At 46.6% G+C, this 21,615-nt stretch overlaps 1 protein-coding gene across 2 annotated transcripts; it reads right to left on the reverse strand.

The window, feature by feature from the left end:
- Positions 1-2,903: 2,903 nt before the first annotated feature.
- On the reverse strand, positions 2,904-15,677 carry LOC109733876 (GDSL esterase/lipase At1g28600). Of its 2 annotated transcripts, none has more exons than XM_020293087.4 (4): positions 15,126-15,677; positions 11,170-11,379; positions 10,655-11,080; positions 2,904-3,247 (listed from the first exon to the last, which is right to left on the reverse strand). In XM_020293087.4, exons 1-4 carry the CDS (start codon positions 15,385-15,387, stop codon positions 3,039-3,041), a joined length of 1,107 nt encoding a protein of 368 aa, XP_020148676.1. In that variant the 5' UTR covers positions 15,388-15,677; the 3' UTR covers positions 2,904-3,038. The 2 variants fall into 2 exon arrangements, with proteins under 2 accessions (XP_020148676.1, XP_020148677.1); XM_020293088.4 differs by having other exon boundaries at positions 10,647-11,080; positions 15,126-15,676.
- Between the last annotated feature and the right edge of the window lie 5,938 nt (positions 15,678-21,615).

Genomic DNA, 21,615 nt, shown 5'->3' on the forward strand with positions numbered 1-21,615 from the left:
CGCTTAACTTCCGGGTACTATTCTCCCTCGTTTCCAAGTCTGCACTTGTTGTTTTCCTGACAATAGTAAGATGTTAATCCTATTAACCCTCAGGAATTTAGCTTGAGCATGAAGTCACATATTTCACTGTTTGAGTTTGAAACTATTGTTCTAAAAAACAATAATTATTTAGTAACACTAATATTTCTTGAATAAGTAGTTTGACCATAGTTTAACCACAGTTTGACCACAGTTAGACCAGATTTGACCAAAATTCAAAAAAACTGAAATAATTATTTAGTAACACTAATATTTCTTGAATAAGTAGTTTGACCATAGTTTGACCACAGTAGACCAGATTTGACCAAAATTCAAAAAAACTGAATAATTATTTAGTAACACTAATATTTCTTGAATAATTAGTTTGACCATTGTTTGACCACAGTTTGACCAGATTTGACCAAAATTCAAAAAACTGAAATAATTATTTAGTAACACTAATATTCTTGAATAATTATTTAGTAACACTAATACTTCTTAAATAAGTAGTTTGATCATAGTTTGACCAGATTTAACAAAAATTCAAAAAAAACTGAAATTTGAGCATAACTTTTTTCCTTTTAGAATTTGAGGATTCTAAAAATTTGCAAACAGGCCGTAGGCCGTCAAAATCGGATGCGGATTTTCGTGCTGAACATTTTGATATATTATACGTTTTTTTCTGACATCGTATGCAAAAGTTATAGCTGTTTTACATTTTCCCTACACTTTTTGCAAAACATGTCCAAATTTAAGTTTTTAAATTTTCCTAACTAGTACATGTAGTAACATAACTACATCTGGAAGGATTTTAATTTTTGAAGTTTTTATCATTTTCTTTTGCTTTTTACAAAACTGAAAAGGCGATCCACAGGGGGGTGGAGTTTGAAAATGGGACCTTTAGTACCGGTTCGTGCCATGAACCGGTACTAATGCCTTAAAACCCCATTAGGACCGGTTGGTGGCTCAAACCGGGACTAAAGGTCTAACCTTTAGTACCGGTTGGTGCCATGAACCGGTACTAATGGGCATCGCACCCTTTAGTCCCGGTTCGTGGCACCAACCGGGACTAAAGGTCCCATTTGAACCGGGACTAATGCATGTACGGTGCCCTGGCCGCTCGAACCGGGACTAATGCTCACATTAGTCCCAGTTCGTAATGCAACCGGGATTAATGCTCTTTTCTGGCCGAACCAAAGCCCTGTTTTCTACTAGTGACAGGCTGGCGGACTTGAGGTTGAGGTACCACTCCCGTTGTTCTTGCTTCGGCAGCAGCACCGGCAGCAGGCGCGGGGTAGAGGAAGACCCTGAGCCTGGGCATGGACTCTCCCCGCGACGAGCCGCCAGATCCCGATGCGGCACAAAAAAGGTGGAGACGGCATGCCACGAAGTCGGGGAAGCAGAACGGCCGCTCGATGCAGAGGATCTTAGGTACCGCTCCGCTCCACAACTCCGGGAGCGGAGTTGGCGGAGCTGCAGTTCAAATCGGAGTTGTAGTTTCCCTGCTCCGCAGATTCCGGAAGCGGATGATTACCAAACAGAGCCTTAGTGTCGTCGTTGAGGTGCGCCTGGCGGCAGGTTGCCCCACTAGCTGAGAGGCGGGACGGCGTGCGCCTCGCGTAGGAGCTCCTCACCTGGTGGCGATGACGGAATAGAGAGTCAAGGGAGCTCCTCTCCTTTGCAGTGGCGGCGGCGGCGACACTCGACGCGCAGGAGCTCCTCTCTTGCCTCCGTCGCCCGTGGGGTGGGTTGGGTGGAGTCGTGGGATAGGTGGGTGGGTGGGGGAGAGAGAGGAGGGATGGGTGGGTCTGGCCGTAGACGGGCAGCGGACAACGTCTGATTCGATCCAAATCTAATCCAAATTTAAGACGGGAATGAATTAAAACGGACATGCAGACGAAACGTGCCTCTGCGTTAGGTTGTGGTTTTTGTTTGCGCCAATCCAAACGGACACATCCAGATGAAATGGGTCTCCCAATTGAAGTTGTCCTAAGTGACGGTGAGAACTCCCCAACAAATTACGCTACACACGCACGTTCACCAATGGTTGTGCAAACTTGTACATCCAGCAGAGGAGAGGGAGATACGGCATTGCATTTGTACACGAAACTTGTATGGACATTAGAGCATCTCTAGCAGATCCCGCATTCCGTTGGCCCGCAAAATACGTTGCAGTTTGCGAAAAAACGGCTTTGCGGGTCGGCGCGGACGGCCGCAGATGTAGACCCCGCATAACGGACCCGTAAAAAAAAATTCGCGTATATTCTTTCCTGTGTCTTCTTCTTCCTCTCGCCTGTGTTCATAGTCAGCTCTCGTCGTCCACCGTAGTCGCCGAATCGATCCAGGAGCCAGCTCCTCCGTTGTCGGATGGATCCACGAGTTAACTAGCTCGACCGTGGCGGGATGGATCCGGGAGCTAGCTAGTTCGTCCATGGCCGGCTGGATCGAGGAGCTTGCTAGCTAGCTAGGTCGTTCGTGGCCGGATGGATCGAGGAGCTTGCTAGTTAGCTCGTTCGTGGCCGGGTAACTGCTCGAGTCTTCAGCCGCTGCTCCCGCGATCTACTCCGCAAGCCGACGCCGCAGCAGCGGTAAACGGTGAGTTTCCGGTGAGATTCCAGCGAGTTCCGTGGCGGAAGGTCACTGGAGCCCATGTGCGCACGGCGGAATTTCCTTGTTTCGTAGCGTTGACCGGTTTTCGGTCCCCCTTATATTTTGCCTCCAAATCTGCAAAATAAAGGGTCGTGGGGATGGATTCTGAGGGCCTGCAAATTTTTTACGGGTTTGACCGCTTCTGCGGGGTCTATTCGGGACTTTTTTGACATCACAGAACTGAAAACACGGATTTTTATGGATTTAACCGCTTTTGCAGGGTCTGCTAGAGATGCTCTTAAGCCCGCCTATATTCTGAACTGACGCTCTATTATCGTATATTCCACGCATGCATGATATCGGATGATCAGACAATTCTTTACATAATTACGGAAATAATGACTACTCGAGTAAACCGAGGGGAGGTTTCCTCAGCTGGGAGGGCAAGTCTTGGCGAGAGGAAGAGGGGACGAGTGCGGACCATGCAGCACACCGTCGGCGATCACCTTGTACACTGCCTCTGTTGGGTGCGTCCCGTCCCATGAGCCATACGTGGATGGGTCGTCGCATACGGTGCACCCAGGTCTACCGCACGGCACTGTCTGGTTGCCGCAACAGGACAGTAGAGTGTTTGTGATTCCTGCAGTTACAACAGTATATAGAAATTAGTTTCTTCTGGCGGGAATATAGACATCAGTTAGGTGCCTGTTGCCCTCCAATCTCCAGATTAGAAAAATTCAAAAAGGATGGAAAGCCCCTTCCGATTCAAATGTTAAGTTCATTGATAGAAAAAGAATACTTAGCACACAATATATCAAACAGAACTTTTTAATTGTATATATAAAGGGGGTTTGTTCTAAGAATATTGTACCAAGTAATTGACACATAAAAGTATTATGTTTTCACATTGTATCAATATCGCCGTGCGCATTTGGGAGCAAATCAAGCTTTGGCTCACGACGGTGGATCTCCACACAAAAGACTAGGACAACATCCTTCTCCACACGGATTGGTGTTGCTTAACGGCCAACATCAACGGCCAAATTTGCATAGGTAGCATGAGAAAAGGGGTTTTTTCCACATCATGCTTGTTTCGTGGTAGATTTGAAACGAGCGTAATGAGAGATTGTGTTGTTGTTTGTAATAGAAATCTCTGAATGGTGCCAAACGAGCAGGATACCACTATTGGTGCCATCCACCAAGAGGAATAAAAATTCCTCGAACGGAGGTTCTAAAGTTTTAGGAACAATGGCCAATGGGGTCAAAGCCAACTTAGTTAAAAAAAAACAATACTAAATGAACACACAGAAATAATGCTCCAAACATCGGTGTGCTTGGCTCCATAATTCAGGCAACACATGTTCCAAAAGATGATCTCGAGGTTGCAATTCATATAGAAAGGTTTCAATCCAGGTGAGGGGGTGCGTAATTCGTACCTCAATAAAGTGGGCCTGACTAGATAAGAGTCACATCAAAATTGAACTAGCCGCCCATGTACTTCCTACCTCAAAGAAATTTGCGAAGGGAAGAATCATGTCCTCGGCTAGCAGACGTTGGAAAAGATGAGCATCATTGGTAAGGAACTCTTCACTGACGAGGGAATTGTCTTGAATGAGTCCTTGGTGAAGGAGTAGAACTCTCTTAGCTTTCATCTTTGAGTCCAGCCCTCAGCCAGCGCCTTAGCAATATGACCACTCCAGGGAGGGTGAAATCTGGCAGTAGTCCCTGCCTCCGTCAGTGAGGGACAGATGAAAGGAACGACGCCTAAGCAAACTGTAGAATGGTTTGTATAAAACCCGCCAGGAAGGAGCAACCTAGACCGGATTGAGAGCGACCCACATAATACACGAGGCTTGAAACAGTAGCCCAATAGACGCGGTTAGGGCTGGTGAGCCACATGGGAGCATGCCACACTAGCAAAAATAGTTATTGAGATGGCCGACATCAGGTGACACCATGAAGCTTCTAGAGACACGAGATCTAAGGTTAGCCTCCCAATGTTCATAGGCGGTTTATCGCTGACAACCTATAACGCATGGACCAGTGGAGCCCCACCAGATGGCTCGAGATCAAAGTTAGGGTCAAGGAGAGGAGGGGTGGGGTTTGAGGAAGATCAAGCCAATGGCCACCAACAAGTAAGGGACCGATAGAGCCCTTCCAAATGGCTCCGGATTAAGGTAGGACACGTGGGATATCCACCACTACAAGAGCGTGGGGTTCGAGAAGGATCAAGCCATTGTCTCTAGGGGATTCCTAGCACGAGGACAACACTTCATTGGCTCTAGTAGAATGGGAGGTTGAGCACGTTGACTAGGTCATCGTCGCATGAGTTTCAAACAAGTTGACTTTGTAGGGGGCCCTCGATCAGCAGAGGAGCACCATTGGTCAGGATGAACGAGCATTCCTATTAGAGGGACCGGGGAACTTGCTTTATCCAAAGGCGACAGAGCAAACATGCTCCGGTGGATTGGTGCCTGACACACGCCAGCAAAGGCAGACATGGGACCCAAGGATTCCTTGCCATCCAAGATAAGCAGGGCACGTGCAAGCATGGTGATGTCGACAGCGCCTGCGACCCATCGCCGTCGTTTTTTGGAATGACATAGAAAACTATCGCCTTCCGGTCACGCGGGGATGCATGGTGGGGACTGGGAGTTCGACGAGTCGGCGTCAATATGGGGCTAAGGGGGAGAGGTGCTCAACAAGCTGGTAGGCCCAATGTTGTTTATCTTTACTACAATCCTCGCGTAGCGAAGTAGCGGGTCACATTCGTTAAGTTTGAAGATACTTTATTTGATAGCGTTCATAATTGAATCAAAAGTGTCGCTACATGAAAAATCTCTATATACACGAAGAAGACGGAAGTTCCCTTAGGTAAAATGACCGAGACAGGGGAAGACAGTAGCACGAGTGACAAACGCTCGGCCTTAGCTGGCTCCACATTGATGGCGACAACATTTTGGGTTGCTACTTCAGAGACATGCCAGGGGCGTCCCGTCGTTGATCGGGCAAATTGGCCAAGATGAACTCTGTGTTCCATTCCACTTGTCTTTCTCCCCAACCCCCTGTTCCTAGAAAATTTTCCTAACGCTCGGCGGCCTCTCCTTACGGACCCTTTCCTTGTTCATTGGACCATCTCCACCCTACCATCCCGGCTACCCACGTCATGACACCTTCTCTCCTCTTGCCAATTAGGACATCCTTATGACGGTGTGTGCGCCACAATTGACGCAGGTCCGTGAGACCCATGCCCATGGCGAGGGGGCGAGAGTCGATGGAGAGCATGGTGGGGAGAGATAAGCGACCAACGCCACAACCATTAATGTTGTGGAGGCGAGGAGAGTGGATGGGAAAGCGGCGGCGGCTGAATCGACGATCCAAACATTTCGGATAAGGTGGTTTCTTCCACGGGAGCATGGGCTAGTCTCGTGAAGCATGGGCCGAACTACTAAAGTGAGTTACAAAAACTAATATAACCAATTTTAGTGTACCTTCTCCCATTTTAGTTCACGGAATACATATGTTCGCTCCATAAAATAAAGTATCTAATTAATTTTTATCATTGATAAGAAAATTAGCTTCGCCAACTTACATGGATTGGCACTGGAACAAAGTGTTGATAACTCATCATGTAGCATGATTTATTCTTCTATCACTACCTGAGTCATTTTCTTTGGTACTGAAAATTTATATAACCATGGTTGTTTCAGTGCATCGAAAAGGATGGTAGCAACTTTGTGAGGACTGGAGTGCTTGATGCGACATGGAGTTTTTTATCCTGAGCTCACCCTCATGAACAATTAAATCAAAATAAATAGAAAAACAATTCAAAAAATCAGAATTTCTTTTTGTGAAAAACGTTGATGAATTCTTCCCAAACGTATCAAAAATCGTGATGAAATGATATTCACGAAGGTCTTGGCAAAAAAAACTGATGATATGATGCTCTGGAGCATCAATTCTTTTTTTGCCCAGGCCTTCAAGAATGTCTTTCATCATTAAAAATGTTGCAAGCAGTTAAATCGGCCATCAATGTTGAAAAACAGGTGTTTTGGAAACCTTTTTACTATATTTTTCGAATTCACGAAGGAGCATGTGTGCTCGGGATAAAAAAAGCACTTTCGTTTTATACTGTTATGTTTTCTACACAAATCTTTACGTGTACCCGAATTCTGGTTGTAGCTATTTATATGTTGACATTTTCGTAGTTGCTCAATTATGCAAATCATTGAACACGTTTCCATACACCACCCAGGTTTTAGAACATGGAGTCATTACACCGACTACCAAGTGCTTATTATGAGCTATTTGTGATGCATTATATATTTGTTATGGTCTATCATGTAATGCACACCCCATTCAGATTGATGGCCTCACAAATTCACATTTAACTATCAATATCTTTAAATATCTCATCCTATAACAAAAGGTTTAAACCATGCCCAAAATACAAATTATTTATTTTGTATTAGATATCTGAATGTTCTGATTTCTAGAATATATACATCAACATGGACGAGCACGGCAAGACGCGCTTTCCATGATCTAGTTTTTTTAGACAATAGTAGTGAGCTCTTATTTTTGTATATATGGTTTTTCCAAATAAAAGAAGGCAAATAAGGTGGCCCAGGCTCTGACTCGAAGCGAATAAAGCACTACGAGATGTTAGCTGGACTTTTGCCACAACTAATGTTAAAGTTGTGTTGAATATTGTGTACAAGGTAGGTTACAGTTGGACTAGGAGTTGTATTGTGTTTACATAGGATGTGGAGTTGTGTCTTAGTAGGACACTTGTATCCTAGGCCTCTCATATATAGCGAGGGTAGTCACACGATGTAACCTATGCCAACATAATAGCACCGGAACGCAGGGGAAGCCGGCGGCATGTGCCGGTGTCCAGGGCGACCGGGTGCGGTATGTAGCGGTGTCATGGGGAGGAGCGCCCATAGTCAATGCCCCGGGATATATCCATATCGGTGAACCTCGTTAACAAATCTCAATGTCGTGCTCTTATAATTGCTTGGTCCTCGGATGATCGACGGTATGCCTCGGATTTATTCTAACAAATGGTACCATGAGCAAACTTCGATTTGAGGTTGCGGGTGTTGATCGACGAGGTGGGGCAGAATTTCTCGAATCGGTCAGCGGAGAGTCATGCTACTGGAAAAGATCGATGGAGGCGGCGGGAGTTCTGTTCGTGTGAGAAGCAATCGAGGGCTAGCATGCGTACATCTCGGCGAGATCGGATGTGCCGACGGCGGTGTAACAGGTCTGAGTTCGTCTCGGTCCCGCGACGTGCGAAGGCGCTAGGCGCCAAGGTGCTACGTTGGCCCAGGTGCAGAGGCCCAAAAGCTGGCGGGTCCTCGGGGCTAGGCGCTAGAGGCAGACGCAGGCTCAAGGAGCGGAGCGGAAGCGTGGATGAGGCACTGGTGTACGGAAGTGCAAGCTGCAGCCGTTCGTGAGATTTGTTTTGGACAAAAAGGGGATCGAGTCCTCGTTATGACAGCACAAGGCAGCAGACCGATTCAGCGGAAGAACAGATCAGATCGGCCAGAAACAAATCCATTGAAGTACATCGGAAGCAAGGGCAGAGGCAAGGTAAATTTGACAAATTTAACCTATAGACGAAACCAAATCACAGAATGAACTGTCCGTGAAACTATTTCACGCGGCTGACTCGTGGCGTCTAGCTCTCAGGCGCTGCACTAGTGCAACGCCTGGGAGCTAGGCGCTGCACTAGTGCAACGCCTGGGAGCTAGGCGCTGCACTAGTGCAACGCCTAGGAGCTAGGCGCTACACTGTATGTATAGTGTGGCGCCTAGCTCTTAGTCGCTGCACACTGACTTAGTAATTTTCTGATCACACGGGTGCGACGCTGGCCGTGTAGCGCCTATCTGTGAGGCGTCGCACAGTGTAGTGTGGCGCCTTTGTGTCGGGCGTCACACAAAAAGGTCAGCCGCGTGAAATAGTTTCACGGATAGTTCATTCTGTGATTTGATTTCGTCTATAGGTCAAATTTGTTAAATTTGCCCAGAGGCAAAGCAATAGCTTAGCATCGGAAGTTGAGCCAAGGGAAGAGCCGTCACGTGAAGACCAGCTAGTTGAATCGCTGGTAGTCCACGAAGGTTCCGTTCGTGCACTTGAGGATTACGGGAAGACTGCTCGGTTATTTTCGCAAGATCAGCTGTACAAAGAACCATGGCGCCATCGGGTACCAGGTTTGAGGTGTAGAAGTTCAACGAAACTAGAAGCTTTGGGTTATAGCGGACAAGGGTGAAAGATTTGTTGGCACAACAAGGATGCTTGAAGGAGTTGCGGGAAGTCATGTCAGTTAAGATGGAATTATCAGGTGATGGATCAGGTGATGGACGGAGATTCGCAGAAGACGGTTTGGGAGCCTCGAGTGTGTCGTACAGTCAAACGAGTTCAGCTGGGTCGGACTAGGCAGTCTGACGGATCGACGCAAGTCGGTTGGTACAGAAGACGGTGGTGGAATCAGCGACGACAACATAGGAGCGTGATGCTGATGGTGACCGACTTCTATGGCGTGGAAACACATGGCGCGGTCCGAGGGCTTGTGCGGCTTCGACACGGCTATGGCGTAGGGTTGATTCAAGACGGTGCACATGAGAGCTTGAAGTCAACGGGGCGCGGGGGTGGATTGCTCATCTACATGGAGTCATGTTAAAGGTGGAGCTGGAGTCTGGAAGACTTCACTCGGTGCTGATTGAGGGGCTACGGCGTAAGTCGACAGAGAGTCGAAGCCTATTCAGCGAGAAAAAGCGAGGGACACGTAGTTCAGACTGGAGCCCAGTGGTCTGATGGAAGTGTGAAACTCGTCATTGGTCTGTGATGATCGATGGTACTCTGCAGTTGGGGTTTAGTGGTGTGGGTTTGCGACCCTTGAGACTCGACCGGGACAGCGGAGGCTCGACGCGATAATAGCGGCGAGGCGTGCGGTATGCACGGGACATGGAGACGGGCCAGGGCTCTGATGGTCATATATGTGGTGAGACAACTGTGAATTTGACTCGAGTGACTACAAGCAATGGTGAAATTCCTTCAAGTTTCAGACAGGCGGTCAAGAAAGGAGTGGTGATGTTGAGTTCAGGTAACTCTTATGTGTGACACCCAATATGTGAGTTGTTCACTTTCAGGTCAGTGGTCAGTATGTGATGGCGTTGGACTGATACTCTGAAAGTTAGAAGCACAAACTAGAGTAACAAGAAACTTAATTTTGCTCGAGTGTTGACTGTGGTCAAGAAAAGAAGAGACTACAAGTTGCAGGTGGAGCCCTATGGAGTCTTTGGAGTAGCAGCGGTACTCACGGGACAAGCTCAAGTTCAATGTACATGGAAGTTTGACGCATTGACGAATTCAAGGTGGTGAAGAATATTCGCCAAGGTGGAGTTCGTTAGAGTTGTGTCGAATATTGTGCACAAGGTTGGTTACAGTTGGACTAGGAGTTGTATTGTGTTTACATAGGATGTGGAGTTGTGTCCTAGTAGGACACTTGTATCCTAGGACTTTCATATATAGCGAGGGTAGACACACGATATAACTTATGCCAACATAATAGCACCGGAACGCAGGGAAAGCCGGCGGCATGTGCCGATGTTTAGGGCGACCAGGTGCGTATTGTAACGGTGTCATGGGAAGGAGCGCCCATAGTCAATGCCTCGGGATGTATCCATATCGGTAAACCTCATTAATAAATCTCGGTGTCGTGCTCTTATGATTGTTTGATCCTCGAATGATCGACGGTATGCCTCGGATTTATTCTAATAGCTAACGCTGGAGGCCCAACTATCATAGCAAACTGGCCACCACACGGCGTGCTTGTTGCTGTTGCTGCTGCCTTTTATGGCCACAGCCGCATAACTACATGTGCTCGTCCCTGTGTCACTCTGTACTCGCCCACAGTGTTTCCAAAGAAACAGAGGTATACCGAAGGAACAGCTACGAGATTGGTGAAATGTCGCCATCACAACGCAATGAGCCAAAAAAGGAGAAGAAGAGGCGGTCGCGCGCACACGTACGTACGTACCTAGCCTTTCGGGGGCCTGGAAGATGCTCATCATGGCGCCGTACCAGTCGGCGTAGACGATGGTGACGTCCGGGTGGCGGAGCCGGAGCGCGCCGAGCCGCGCCGTGAGGACCCGGTTGTGGTACTCGGCGAACCTGTTGAACCACGCGAGGCACCCCGTCCGCGCGTCGTAGTCCCCGGCCCTGGCGCTCCGGAACCGCCGCAGGTACAGCGGCGCGCACCCGAAGGGCAGGTTCCCGGGCACCATGAACGCCCTCGCGCCCATCCCGATCAGCTCCTCGACCGCCGCGGCCAGCTTCTCGACGACGGCCGGCACGAACGCCCGTACCCTCTCGCGCGGCATGCCGCTCGAGAAGGCGAAGTTGTAGTCGTTGCCCCCAATCTCGCCCAGCGCCACCAGCGCGTCGGCCAGCACGTTGGTGCCGGCTGGGAAATGCCACGTACGTACGCGATGTCAGCGATTGGCTGATTCACGAAGATTGTGGTGCAGGTTGTCTACGTAGATTAAGACTTACTGTTCTGCTGCGCGAGCTGCTGCATGTGGGCCCTGAACCAGATCATCTGCGTGTCGAGCGAGAAGGGGGTGATGTCCATCCCCTTGCCGGCGAAGAAGGAGCCGTTGTTGGCGGTGGCCGAGATGATGGCGAAGTTGGCGCCGTGCTCGAAGTCCGCCGGGGCCGTGCTCGTCCGGATGGCCGTCACATTGGCCAGCCCAAGCTCCTGCGCTGCAACGAATGAACGCCAAGCAAGGCTCCATCGTAAGTGGTAGCGGTACAGTACATTGTGCATGATTGTACATCATGAACCGTAGGATAGTTAAGGCAGGTACGTAAACCGTTGAAGAAGGTTCGTGGGTGCCCTTTCAATCGGGAACGTCTAGGTAAGCGATGGGTCCATGCATGACTGGCAGTATCGTGCAAGTTCTTTATTTTTTTTCAGTATCGTGCACAGTTTAATTGGCAAGTAGTCGCTGTCAAACGTGCACAGTTTAGAGGGCCATGGCCCTGTTTATATCCTAATTAAGAACGTAATTGTACTCGTATAAGCACGTAGTATTCCCCGCAAAAAAAAAAGTATAAGCACGTAGTACATACAAGCCCTGTGCATGAGCAAGCCAGGTGTCTTAAGCTTTTTAACATGGTATGCACTATGCATCACAGTGGAGGAGGATACGTAATATGTTCCGTTGGATCTACGACTCTTCCGATTATGTTGGCTTCTTTCGGCGCCGCGATCTGATAGGACCGTGGTCTTGATGATTTTTCGTCAAGGATCAACAATATTACTAGACTGGCTCTTACGTTGCAGCGGCATGTCATCGGCCCGTTCTACAAGAAGACTGATGACTGAGGGGACTTTAAAACAATTTCTTTATTTTTCAGTTTTTTTCCTATTGGTAAAATGATCTACTGCTTTTTGGCCAAAAAAATTAGTGGATCTTGACTATTCTCCGCTAAGTTGAGTTTTGATGCATTTTCTATTTTGAACTAAATACCATCAAGCAAGAGATAATTTGTAAGACAAAAAAATACAAGAGTGTATAGGTATCCCTCACCGGAGAATTGGTCCATCTAATAGAGATAGTTTCATTTCTTCGTACTTGCTCGAATATGGTGTTTAGGTCAGATAGTTCGTAATGGTGATTTAGCAATAGTTATTTCGTTGTCGCCTGAGAAATAGGAAAGCTGAAAAAAAAATTGTGCACCTCTTGTAGTCCTATAGTTGGCATTACTAGTAGAACCCTAGTTATCATCTATCCCCACTCATCTTCTATCGACGATTTCGAGGAAGCCCTTTGCTTGCACACCGTTCTTTGGCATTCTGGAGGGCCTATAGGATCCATTATATTTTTCTATTGATAGTAGATGCCAACATAGATAGGCAGGTGACAACACAGAGTAGTGGCTTCCTAGTTTAGTCTAGATCAGTTGATGGCAGCCTAGGCTGGTGTAGAAGCCATCGACCGGGTGAGTGCGGGTCATCAACAATGGATTGTAGCACGAAAATGATGCACTTACGGAGAGAATCCTACAGGCGGACTTGTTCTTTCCTAATTCATCCCTTCCCCCCTGAATTTGCGGTGGGGAGCCCTCCTTCCCCCAACTAATTGATAGCAGCTTAGTCCGTGAGCCTCAGCCCGTAGTGAATTGCCCGTAATTGTAGCACTGTTGGGATTGTAGTGGTGGAGAACATGAAAATTCGGGGGATATGGCACTCGACATCATCCTTCTTCTTTTGATGTGTAGTGCTCGGTCTACATAAACAAGGCATATAATCTTTTAGGAGAATTGATTCAACTTCTATAGATTTGTGCACGTAGACATGTTACAACGACACAATGATATCGACAATCTCATATATGATATATCCATTATTGGTTGGATCCTAACTATCAGGTTGTGTTGTGGTGATATCCTTAGAGTTAAGGCCATTGAACCGGCATTTTTCCCGCAAAAAAAAATTGGTCAGCCCGGAAACCGTCTCAACCCTAACCGCATTATATTCTTTTATATTCTGGAAGGCACTGTCTTGTAGCATTGCAACATGTTTTCTGGTTAAAACCCTTTGGTATGGTTGCGATGATGATGCAAGTGATATCCCTTCATACATGCAGTTATATAAAGGCTTGCCCTTCACTAGACTCTCCATTATGTAGTTTTTGTCCAGTTGTTGATATATTTTTGTCGGGGGGGGGGGGGGGGGGGGGGGGGAGATTGATTTGTGCTATGATACCATGATAAAAAAATTAATTGGTTAAGAGGCCAAGAATAAATCTATGATATATATTTTTTGAGAAGGGGTTTTCGCACAATTGTTCCTTAATCAATCGTGTGGTAGGTGTGTGTATCTGTGTTTGTATATTTTTTGCCCGGGATAGTTATCCCTGATTAACCGGGAAATTCTCTTCTTCTTAAATCTATGATATTTAGGAAGAACATAAAAGGTATGATCTTTATAGTAGAGGCCTCTAATTCTAGCAACAAAAACGCACGTGGTACTTGAGGCATTGTACCTTTAATATTTGTATTAACTTCCATACATGTCGCTTCCTATGGAAAATATATCTTTCGGTATATCAATTAACTGATTATACTTTGGTTATCAAAACTATAGTAACGACTTTGTTGTATGATCTTTAGTACCAGAGATTTTGACTCTTAACTAGCACGGAGAAGTTCTTGTTCTTGTCACTAGTCAAAATATATGGCAGCCTACTGACATGGAAAAAGATACTAGTAAAGATCATACATTTCCATGGGGAAATAGGAAAAGTGGAAAACAAATCAGATTTCTTTTCTCATAAATGAAATAAAATGGCCAGACAAATTAGCTATATTACAAAAAAAATAAAAACCAATAATTCCTTGGTGCAGGGGAATCAGAGAGTTTAAAAATACATATCAAAATAGCTTTATCAAGGTCCCTGGTTTTACTAGTAATTTTTTTTCTTGTTGGCTATTTAGAAGTTCCAGGATCATTTGGTAAATTTCTTGGAATATTTTATTTATACAAAATCTCATGTTTGTTTTCATCCAATTTATGTTTTTTCATGTATTCTTCCAATTTCTTGTTGAGAAAGTCAGATATATTTCAAAAAAGGATCTAACATGCCATTTCTGTTTTGTTTTTACTTCTTACGGACATGCTTGGTTTGTTAAACCATCGTCTTTCTTTCTTTCTTTCTTTCTTGAGAAACACTGATTACAAATTCAATTCGGAACTAATGTGTTTGGATCAAAATAAAATCAGCAAATAGTAAGAGACCAAAAAAGTAAATTTTAATTAGGACAAGAGTGTGAATGTGAAATCCTTTTAATAGATTATGCAGTGAATGCAAAAAAAAAAAAAACTCACTCCTTGGGCAGGAAGAGCATTTACAACAAGCAACTTATCTAAAAAATCCCTCTTGTCTATTTTTTTTTCTCTTCCTTTTTCTATGTCTCTCTATTTTTTAACAGGAATGTTATAAATCTGATGTCAGATTTTAACCGTTTCCCTGTGAACAGCCAGATTCGTCATGCAAAAATAGATAAAGTTATCATGCTTGTGTATAAGAATTTGCCATGTTCTAAAGTGAAAGTTGCCACATAGTGTAAAAGAATGATATGTTGTAGCGAGTAATTGCCATGTGTTTGATCGGAATCCAACGCACCGAAGGATGTCAGATTTTTAACCCTAAGAATCTGACGTGCCTTTTTAAAAGCATTTTCTATATCTCTCTTTGATGCCACTTACAGAAATAGCTAACATGATTTTTGTTGGATATACTCCCGGAGTAGTGCGAGCGCAAATTTGCGAACGACGCCCCCGGAGTTGACACCACCGTGTTCGAGGGAACAGAAAAGATGGAATTCCGTGAAAGATACAAGTTGCGGAATGCACACTAATGCCGTTACACACGGAGCTGAGAAGCTCCTAAGCAAAACGCTGAAAGAAATTAAGGAAATGCAGACGCAAGCAGTTTGCTCACCGATGAAGTCGATGACGAGGCGGCCGTCGCTGGCTCGGCCGGTCGGACGGCCAAAGAACGTCGTCCCGTACGGCGGCGCTCCGTACGGGCTCGGGTTCTTCGCCGTCAGACGCACGTAGTTGCCGGTGTCGGTGAGGGAGTCGCCGAAGCTGAAGATGCGCGAGTAGCAGCTGAGCGCCGAGCTGCCGCTCCCAAGGCCCAGGACCAGGAGAGCATGCCACACGGCGAGCGCCAGCGAGAAATGGCCTCCTAGGAACCACATAGGATGGCACTGGTATTTACCAGCCGCGGCCGGTCGCTCAGCAAGTGAGCCGCGAGCGTGGCCGAAGAAGCAGAGAGGGAAATGAGAAGAGCATGAGCTAGCTTAGCTTGGCCAAGTGGGCAGGGCAGCCGGTGTTTCCTGTTGAGCGTTTGCGGAGAGCTCGGGAAGCCATTATGAAGGCATATATGCCCGAAAGCGTCCTCGTATGCGCCTTCTAGCGTACGTTATACTAGGGTCGGCCCCATGTAATTTCTCTACCTTCTACAATGGAATGATACCCATCGTGCGTATTCGCAAAAAAGTTAGGCATATATCATATATGAGTGTGCAGGGGATGATGAATGACAGGTTGCCGTCCAAGGATTGCAAGGACCCAAGGACACGATCAACAAGGATGTAGACAACACTGCAATGGATGGATACCAGCATAAATACGTACAGGCATGCCTGTGAAACGCCAAACTAACCGAGCAATTAATTAACACTTTTTCTCGTAAAAAAAATCTTGCATTGCCAATCACATACTATGTTATTTTACCTCCCCACGTCGACAAGCATGCACGCCCAACGGTCCTGAGCGAAGAGTAGGCACAACACATTTCACCATCTCATTTTCATGGGTGAATCGAGGAGGACATGAGCAGCCAGATAGCGTGATGCAGATCGGGTTGTCCAAGGGCGATTGATTGTCTGTGGACTCTACCTCTTTGCTCGGTCTTTCTATCTTGTTTGTTTCCCGGCAGAGGTTCACAAAATGGTGGCCCGGGTGGCCCAGGTCCAGGAACGTGTGGGTCTTAACGAAATTGGCAGGCGTTCACTTGTCATTTTGTTCGCTTCCGTGATTTGAAGGGCATGTGCGCAGTCGATTTCAGCTAAAGGTAGATTGACTGCGTTTGAGCAAGGTGAGCAGCAGTTCGCGGACGATAGAACTTGGCTGGAGGTTTTTTTTTTAAACGGAGGCAAAAGAATTGCCTCATCTATTAAATGAGAAGGATAGAGTTTTTTGAAGTGTTACAAGACCTGACCCAACACCCATCACGGCCTGACAATTACTCGCTTATTACAATTTTCCCTAGTTTCTTAGCGCCGGCGGTTACCCAAAGCTTTGCCTCATCAGTTACAAGTTGGAGAAGGCTTGTAGGGGCGCGCCCTTGTGCCGAAATACCCTAGCGTTTCTCTCATTCCAAATTGTCCACGAGACAAGCATAGTGAGGGAGGCCATAGCTCGCCTGTGGGGGTTCGTCATGTCGGTCCTCTTGTCCCACCATTCGAAGAGGGATGCGTGGAGATGCCAAGTGGTGGTGTCCATGTGCGCAAGCCCAAATTTTTGGATGAGCATGTTGTAAAAGTATGATGAAGCGTCTCAACCCTCTCGTAAGAGGGCCGCTGGATATATATTGATTCAGGCGAGACAAACCTCTCGTAGGCGTTTACAATACGTGAGACAGAGACAGAAGAAGAGATAGAAACTTAAACAGAGAACTATCCCAACTAAACTCTATCTATGAGAGAGAAACTTGCAACGCAAGAGAGGGGAGAGGAGGCGTGACATGTAGTCACGTTACAATGTTTAACACCCGCCCTTAATCACAACTGTGCAAGTTGAGATTATGCTTGAATTCTTCTAAGCGTCTAGCTGGTAACGCTTTTGTGAATCCATCTGCAAGCTGATCTTTGGAGGGGATGAACCTGACCTCTAACTGTTTATTTGCAACTCGTTCTCTGACAAAATGAAAGTCTATCTCAATATGTTTGGTCCTGGCATGAAACACCGGATTAGCAGACAGATAAGTAGCACCCAGATTATCACACCAAAGACATGGAGGTTGACCTTGTGGGACTCCAAGTTCTTTCAACATAGACTGCACCCAAATGACTTCAGCTGTAGCATTTGCTAGTGCTTTATATTCTGCTTCAGTACTTGACCTGGAAACAGTAGCTTGTTTCTTTGCACACCACGAGACCAAGTTTGGACCATAAAAGATAGCAAACCCACCAGTAGATCTCCTATCATCAAGACAACCGGCCCAATCCGCATCGGTGAAGGCACTAATACGAGTAGAGGAGGATTTCCTGAAAGTCAAACCAAGACTTATTGTACCTTTTACATACCTCAAAATACGCTTTGCTGCTGTCCAATGAGCAGTGGTGGGTGCATGCAAAAACTGACAAACTTTGTTGACTGCAAAGGAGATATCAGGTTGAGTAAGAGTTAAATACTGAAGAGCTCCAACAATGCTTCTGTAACTGATATTATCTTCCTGATTCAAGAGTTCTCCTTCATGCAAAATCAACGATTCTGAGCTCGATAATGGTGTTGGCGAAGACTTGCAATCTTTCATGCCAACTCTGCTTAATAGATCATGTGCATACTTTGCTTGCGACAGCTGAATACCATCTTTGATTTTCTTAACTTCAATACCTAGGAAAAAGTGCAGATCTCCTAGATCCTTGAGAGCAAATTCTGAACTTAAATCTTTAAGTAATCCTGTTATTGCCTCATTAGATGAACTAGTCACAATAATATCATCAACATATATGAGAACAAAGATCAAAGTCTTGAACTTGTTGTAAATAAACAGTGAGGCGTCAGACTTTGATGGAACAAACCCTAGTGCTTGCAGCTTTGTACTTAGGCGAGAGTACCATGCCCTGGGAGCTTGCTTCAATCCATATAAGGACTTATCAAGTTTGCAAACATGGAAAGGTGCATTGTTGTCCTCAAATCCTGGGGGTTGTTTCATGTAAACTTCCTCTTCCAGAACACCATGAAGAAACGCATTCTGCACATCTAGCTGTCTAAGGCCCCATCCCCTAGAAACAGCAATGGATAACACAAGACGAATGGAAGCAGATTTGACAACTAGACTGAAAGTGTCCTCATAGTCAATACCATACCGCTGCTTAAAACCCTTGGCCACAGGTCTGGCTTTGTAACGATCAACAGTGCCATCTGATTTTCTTTTAGTCCTATAGACCCATTTGCAGTCAATCAGATTTTTACCTTGCGGTCGAGGAACTAAATGCCAAGTCTTGTTTTTCTGCAGTGCTGAATATTCCTCCTCCATTGCTTGTTTCCATTTAGGATCACCAAAAGCTTCATGCAAAGTGCGAGGTTCACCTGATAGACATGCTAGACCAAATTTAGAAATATTTTTGTAATTGATGCGATTGTAACTCCCCGTTGTAGATGTGTGCGTGGCGGTGTAGTCGCAGCAGCAGGAGTGTTTGGCGCATCAAATCCAGGTGGAGCCATAGGATAGGTTGGTGCAGCAGAAGTTGCTGCAGAAGATCCACAAGGAGCAGCTGGAGGCGGATCAGTTGGAGGCAGCGGATTAGTTGGAGGCGATCCCGAGATGGAAGTGCGGGGCACCGCACGAGCGCCTGGGGACGCAACAGCGCCAGCAGACACGCGCACGCGCGGGCTGTCGGCTCGGTCGGGAGGCGCGGCTCGATCAGGAGTCGGAGCAGAGGAGCCCAAGCCCGCCACGTGCCCCGTGGGCCGGCTGGAGACTGGCTGCTCGCGCATGGAAGGGTCGTCGGTGGGCGTCACGGAGCCCGAAGGAGATCGCCCTGGAGCGCCTGTCGCACCTGGCGACCCAAATCCCGACGAAGATGGCGCGTCAGACTCGTCCGTCGCGGATCCCAAACCAGATTCGCGCAGGGTTGAATTGGCAGCTTGTAGGCGCATGAAATATTGATCATTTGGCACAAAATTGACATCATTTTCAGCACCGTTTCCTCCTCTGTTTGATCCTGCATCGTCACACTCAGCCAGGGGGTTAGGAGGGTTACTCACAGATGAGTCATGACAGTTATTAGCACCCCCATAATGGACATCGGAGACATTAGAAGGAAGCAACAAAATTTCTAGGCGAAGGAGAGCCCCGGCATTTGGGTGGAGTTTTTCGAAAGGGAATTGAGTCTCATCAAAAACAACATTTCAAGAGATATAAACTCGCCCACTAGACACATCAAGACACTTAACTCCTTTGGGTTTGGCACTATAGCCAAGAAAGACACACTGAGTAGAGCGAAACATGAGTTTGCGTTTGTTGTAAGGACGCAAATTCGGCCAACAAGCACAGCCAAAAACACGAAGAGATGTGTAGACAGGTTTAGTATGCAAGAGACGTTCTGTGGGAGTTTCATTGTTCATAACACGACTAGGAAGAATATTGATGAGATGCACAGCAGTAAGAAAAGCTTCATCCCAAAATTTAAGAGGCATAGATGCAGTAGCAAGTAAAGCAAGGCCAACTTCAACAATATGCCTATGCTTACATTCCGCGGAACCATTCTGTTGATGAGCATGTGGACAAGAGACATGATGGGAGATTCCTATTTGTTGGAAGAAAGAGTCTAATTTTTCGTACTCACCACCCCAATCAGATTGTACAGCAAGGATCTTGCTATTAAATTGGCGTTCAAAAAGAGCTTGAAAGTTGTGAAAGACTTGAAACACGTCAGATCTTTTCTTGAGAAGATAAAGCCAAGTATATTTGCTGTAATCATCAATGAAACTAACATAATAGGTATGTCTCCCAACGGAGGAGGGAGCGGGACCCCATACACCAGAAAAAACAAGTTCCAAAGGTTTAACAGAAATACTAGTGGAAACGGGATATGGTAATTGATGACTTTTAGCTCTCTGACATGAATCACAAATAGTGTCTGAACTATGCTCACCAACAGTTGGGAGCTTATTTTTACTAAGAACTTGATGAACAATAGAAAAGGCAGGGTGGCCTAAACGATGATGCCATCTATCTAAGGAAAGTTTGATGACACCGAGCACTTGTTTATTGAATCTCCTAAACTTCGGAATCAACCTGTAGAGTCCATCCACGCATCTACCTCGATAAATTATTCTCCTCGTGGCTTGGTCCTTGATGAAAAAGAAGAATGTGTGAAACTCTAGAAACACATGATTGTCAAGGGCAATACGATGAACAGAAAGGAGACTTTTTGAAGTACTAGGAACATGAAGAACATTATTTAGATGAATGTCTTTATGTGGGGTTTTAATAACTGAATGACCAACATGACTTATCTCCATATCTCTCCCATCGGCGTTATGGACTTGATCACGAGCATGGTACCTCTCATGCATGGTGATCTTCTCAAGTTCACCAGTTATGTGTTCCGTGGCACCCATGTCCGCGTACCAGTTTGTGTCAACTCCGTAGGAAGTGTCGACGGCAGCCGCTACCTTCTTCTTCCTGGAGTTATCCTCTGCATAGCGCCATTTGCAATCCTTTGCAATATGTTTAGGTTTCTTACAGATTTGACAAACAACATCTTGTGAGGAACCACCACCATGATTTTGATAGTTGTTGCTGTTGTAGCCTCCATTGTAGCCATTATCATGGCCGCCACCGTAACCAGCGTTCTGGCCACGGTAGCCACCGCCGTGAGGATGACCCCCACCATAGCCGACGGATTGGCCGCCACCACCATAGCTGTTGGGGCCGCGGTAGCCGCCACCTCCTTGGCCAGGATGTCCGCCGCTGCCCTGGCCAGGGTAGGTGCCACCGCCGCTGTTGTTATCCTTGCGCGGCCGCCCCTTGTAGAAGCCGCCACCACCACCGCGGCTGCGTCCAGCCAGATTGGCCGAAGACTTGAAGCCGCCGACACCACTGCTATGAAAAAGTTCAACACGCTGGTCGAAGTTGCTCACCATAGAGAAGAGATCGTCGACGGAGGCTTGATCGGTGCGGACGTCCAGGGCTGAAATAATGGGTTGGTAGTCCATATCTAGGCCGACGATGATGAAGGAGAGTAGCTGCCCATCGGTGATGGGTTCTCCGGCCATGGCGAGTTCATCCGCAAGAGACCTCATGTGGCCGAAGTAGGTGGCTGCAGATTGATTTTCCTTCTGTGCGTTCATCAAACTGAGACGAAGGTTGTTGATGCGAGACCTTGATGTAGAAGCAAACATGCTGGTCAAGGCTTTCCAGATCGCATGTGATCTCTCATGCGAAGCAACCTGAATCAACACCTCTTTGGAGAGATTGTTGAGCAGGTAGGCGAGCACTTGCTGGTCCTCCCTTGCCCAGACCGTGTACTCGGGGTTGACGATGATCTGATCCTTGCCTGTGGAGTCTTTGGTGGTGATTGTTTTGGGAGGTTCGGTAGAGGAGTTGTCTAGGTAGCCAAACATGCCCACAGCTCGAATCTGCAATAGCAATTGGGCGCGCCATAGGATGAAGTTTGTTCTGGTAAGTT

This window comes from Aegilops tauschii, chromosome 3 (genome assembly GCF_002575655.3).
Source record: "Aegilops tauschii subsp. strangulata cultivar AL8/78 chromosome 3, Aet v6.0, whole genome shotgun sequence".
NCBI classification, from domain to species: Eukaryota; Viridiplantae; Streptophyta; class Magnoliopsida; order Poales; family Poaceae; genus Aegilops; species Aegilops tauschii.

What these genes read in the sequence shown, in the direction of transcription:
- LOC109733876 (XM_020293087.4), bottom strand. Translation starts at nt 15,387, where the DNA reads ATGTGGTTCCTAGGAGGCCATTTCTCGCTGGCGCTCGCCGTGTGGCAT. An exon ending in GCAGCTCGCGCAGCAGAACA is followed by an intron (nt 11,081 to 11,169) that starts GTAAGTCTTAAT and finishes GGCATTTCCCAG; the next exon opens with CCGGCACCAACGTGCTGGCC. An exon ending in CCAGGCCCCCGAAAGGCTAG is followed by an intron (nt 3,248 to 10,654) that starts GTACGTACGTAC and finishes TTGTAACTGCAG; the next exon opens with GAATCACAAACACTCTACTG.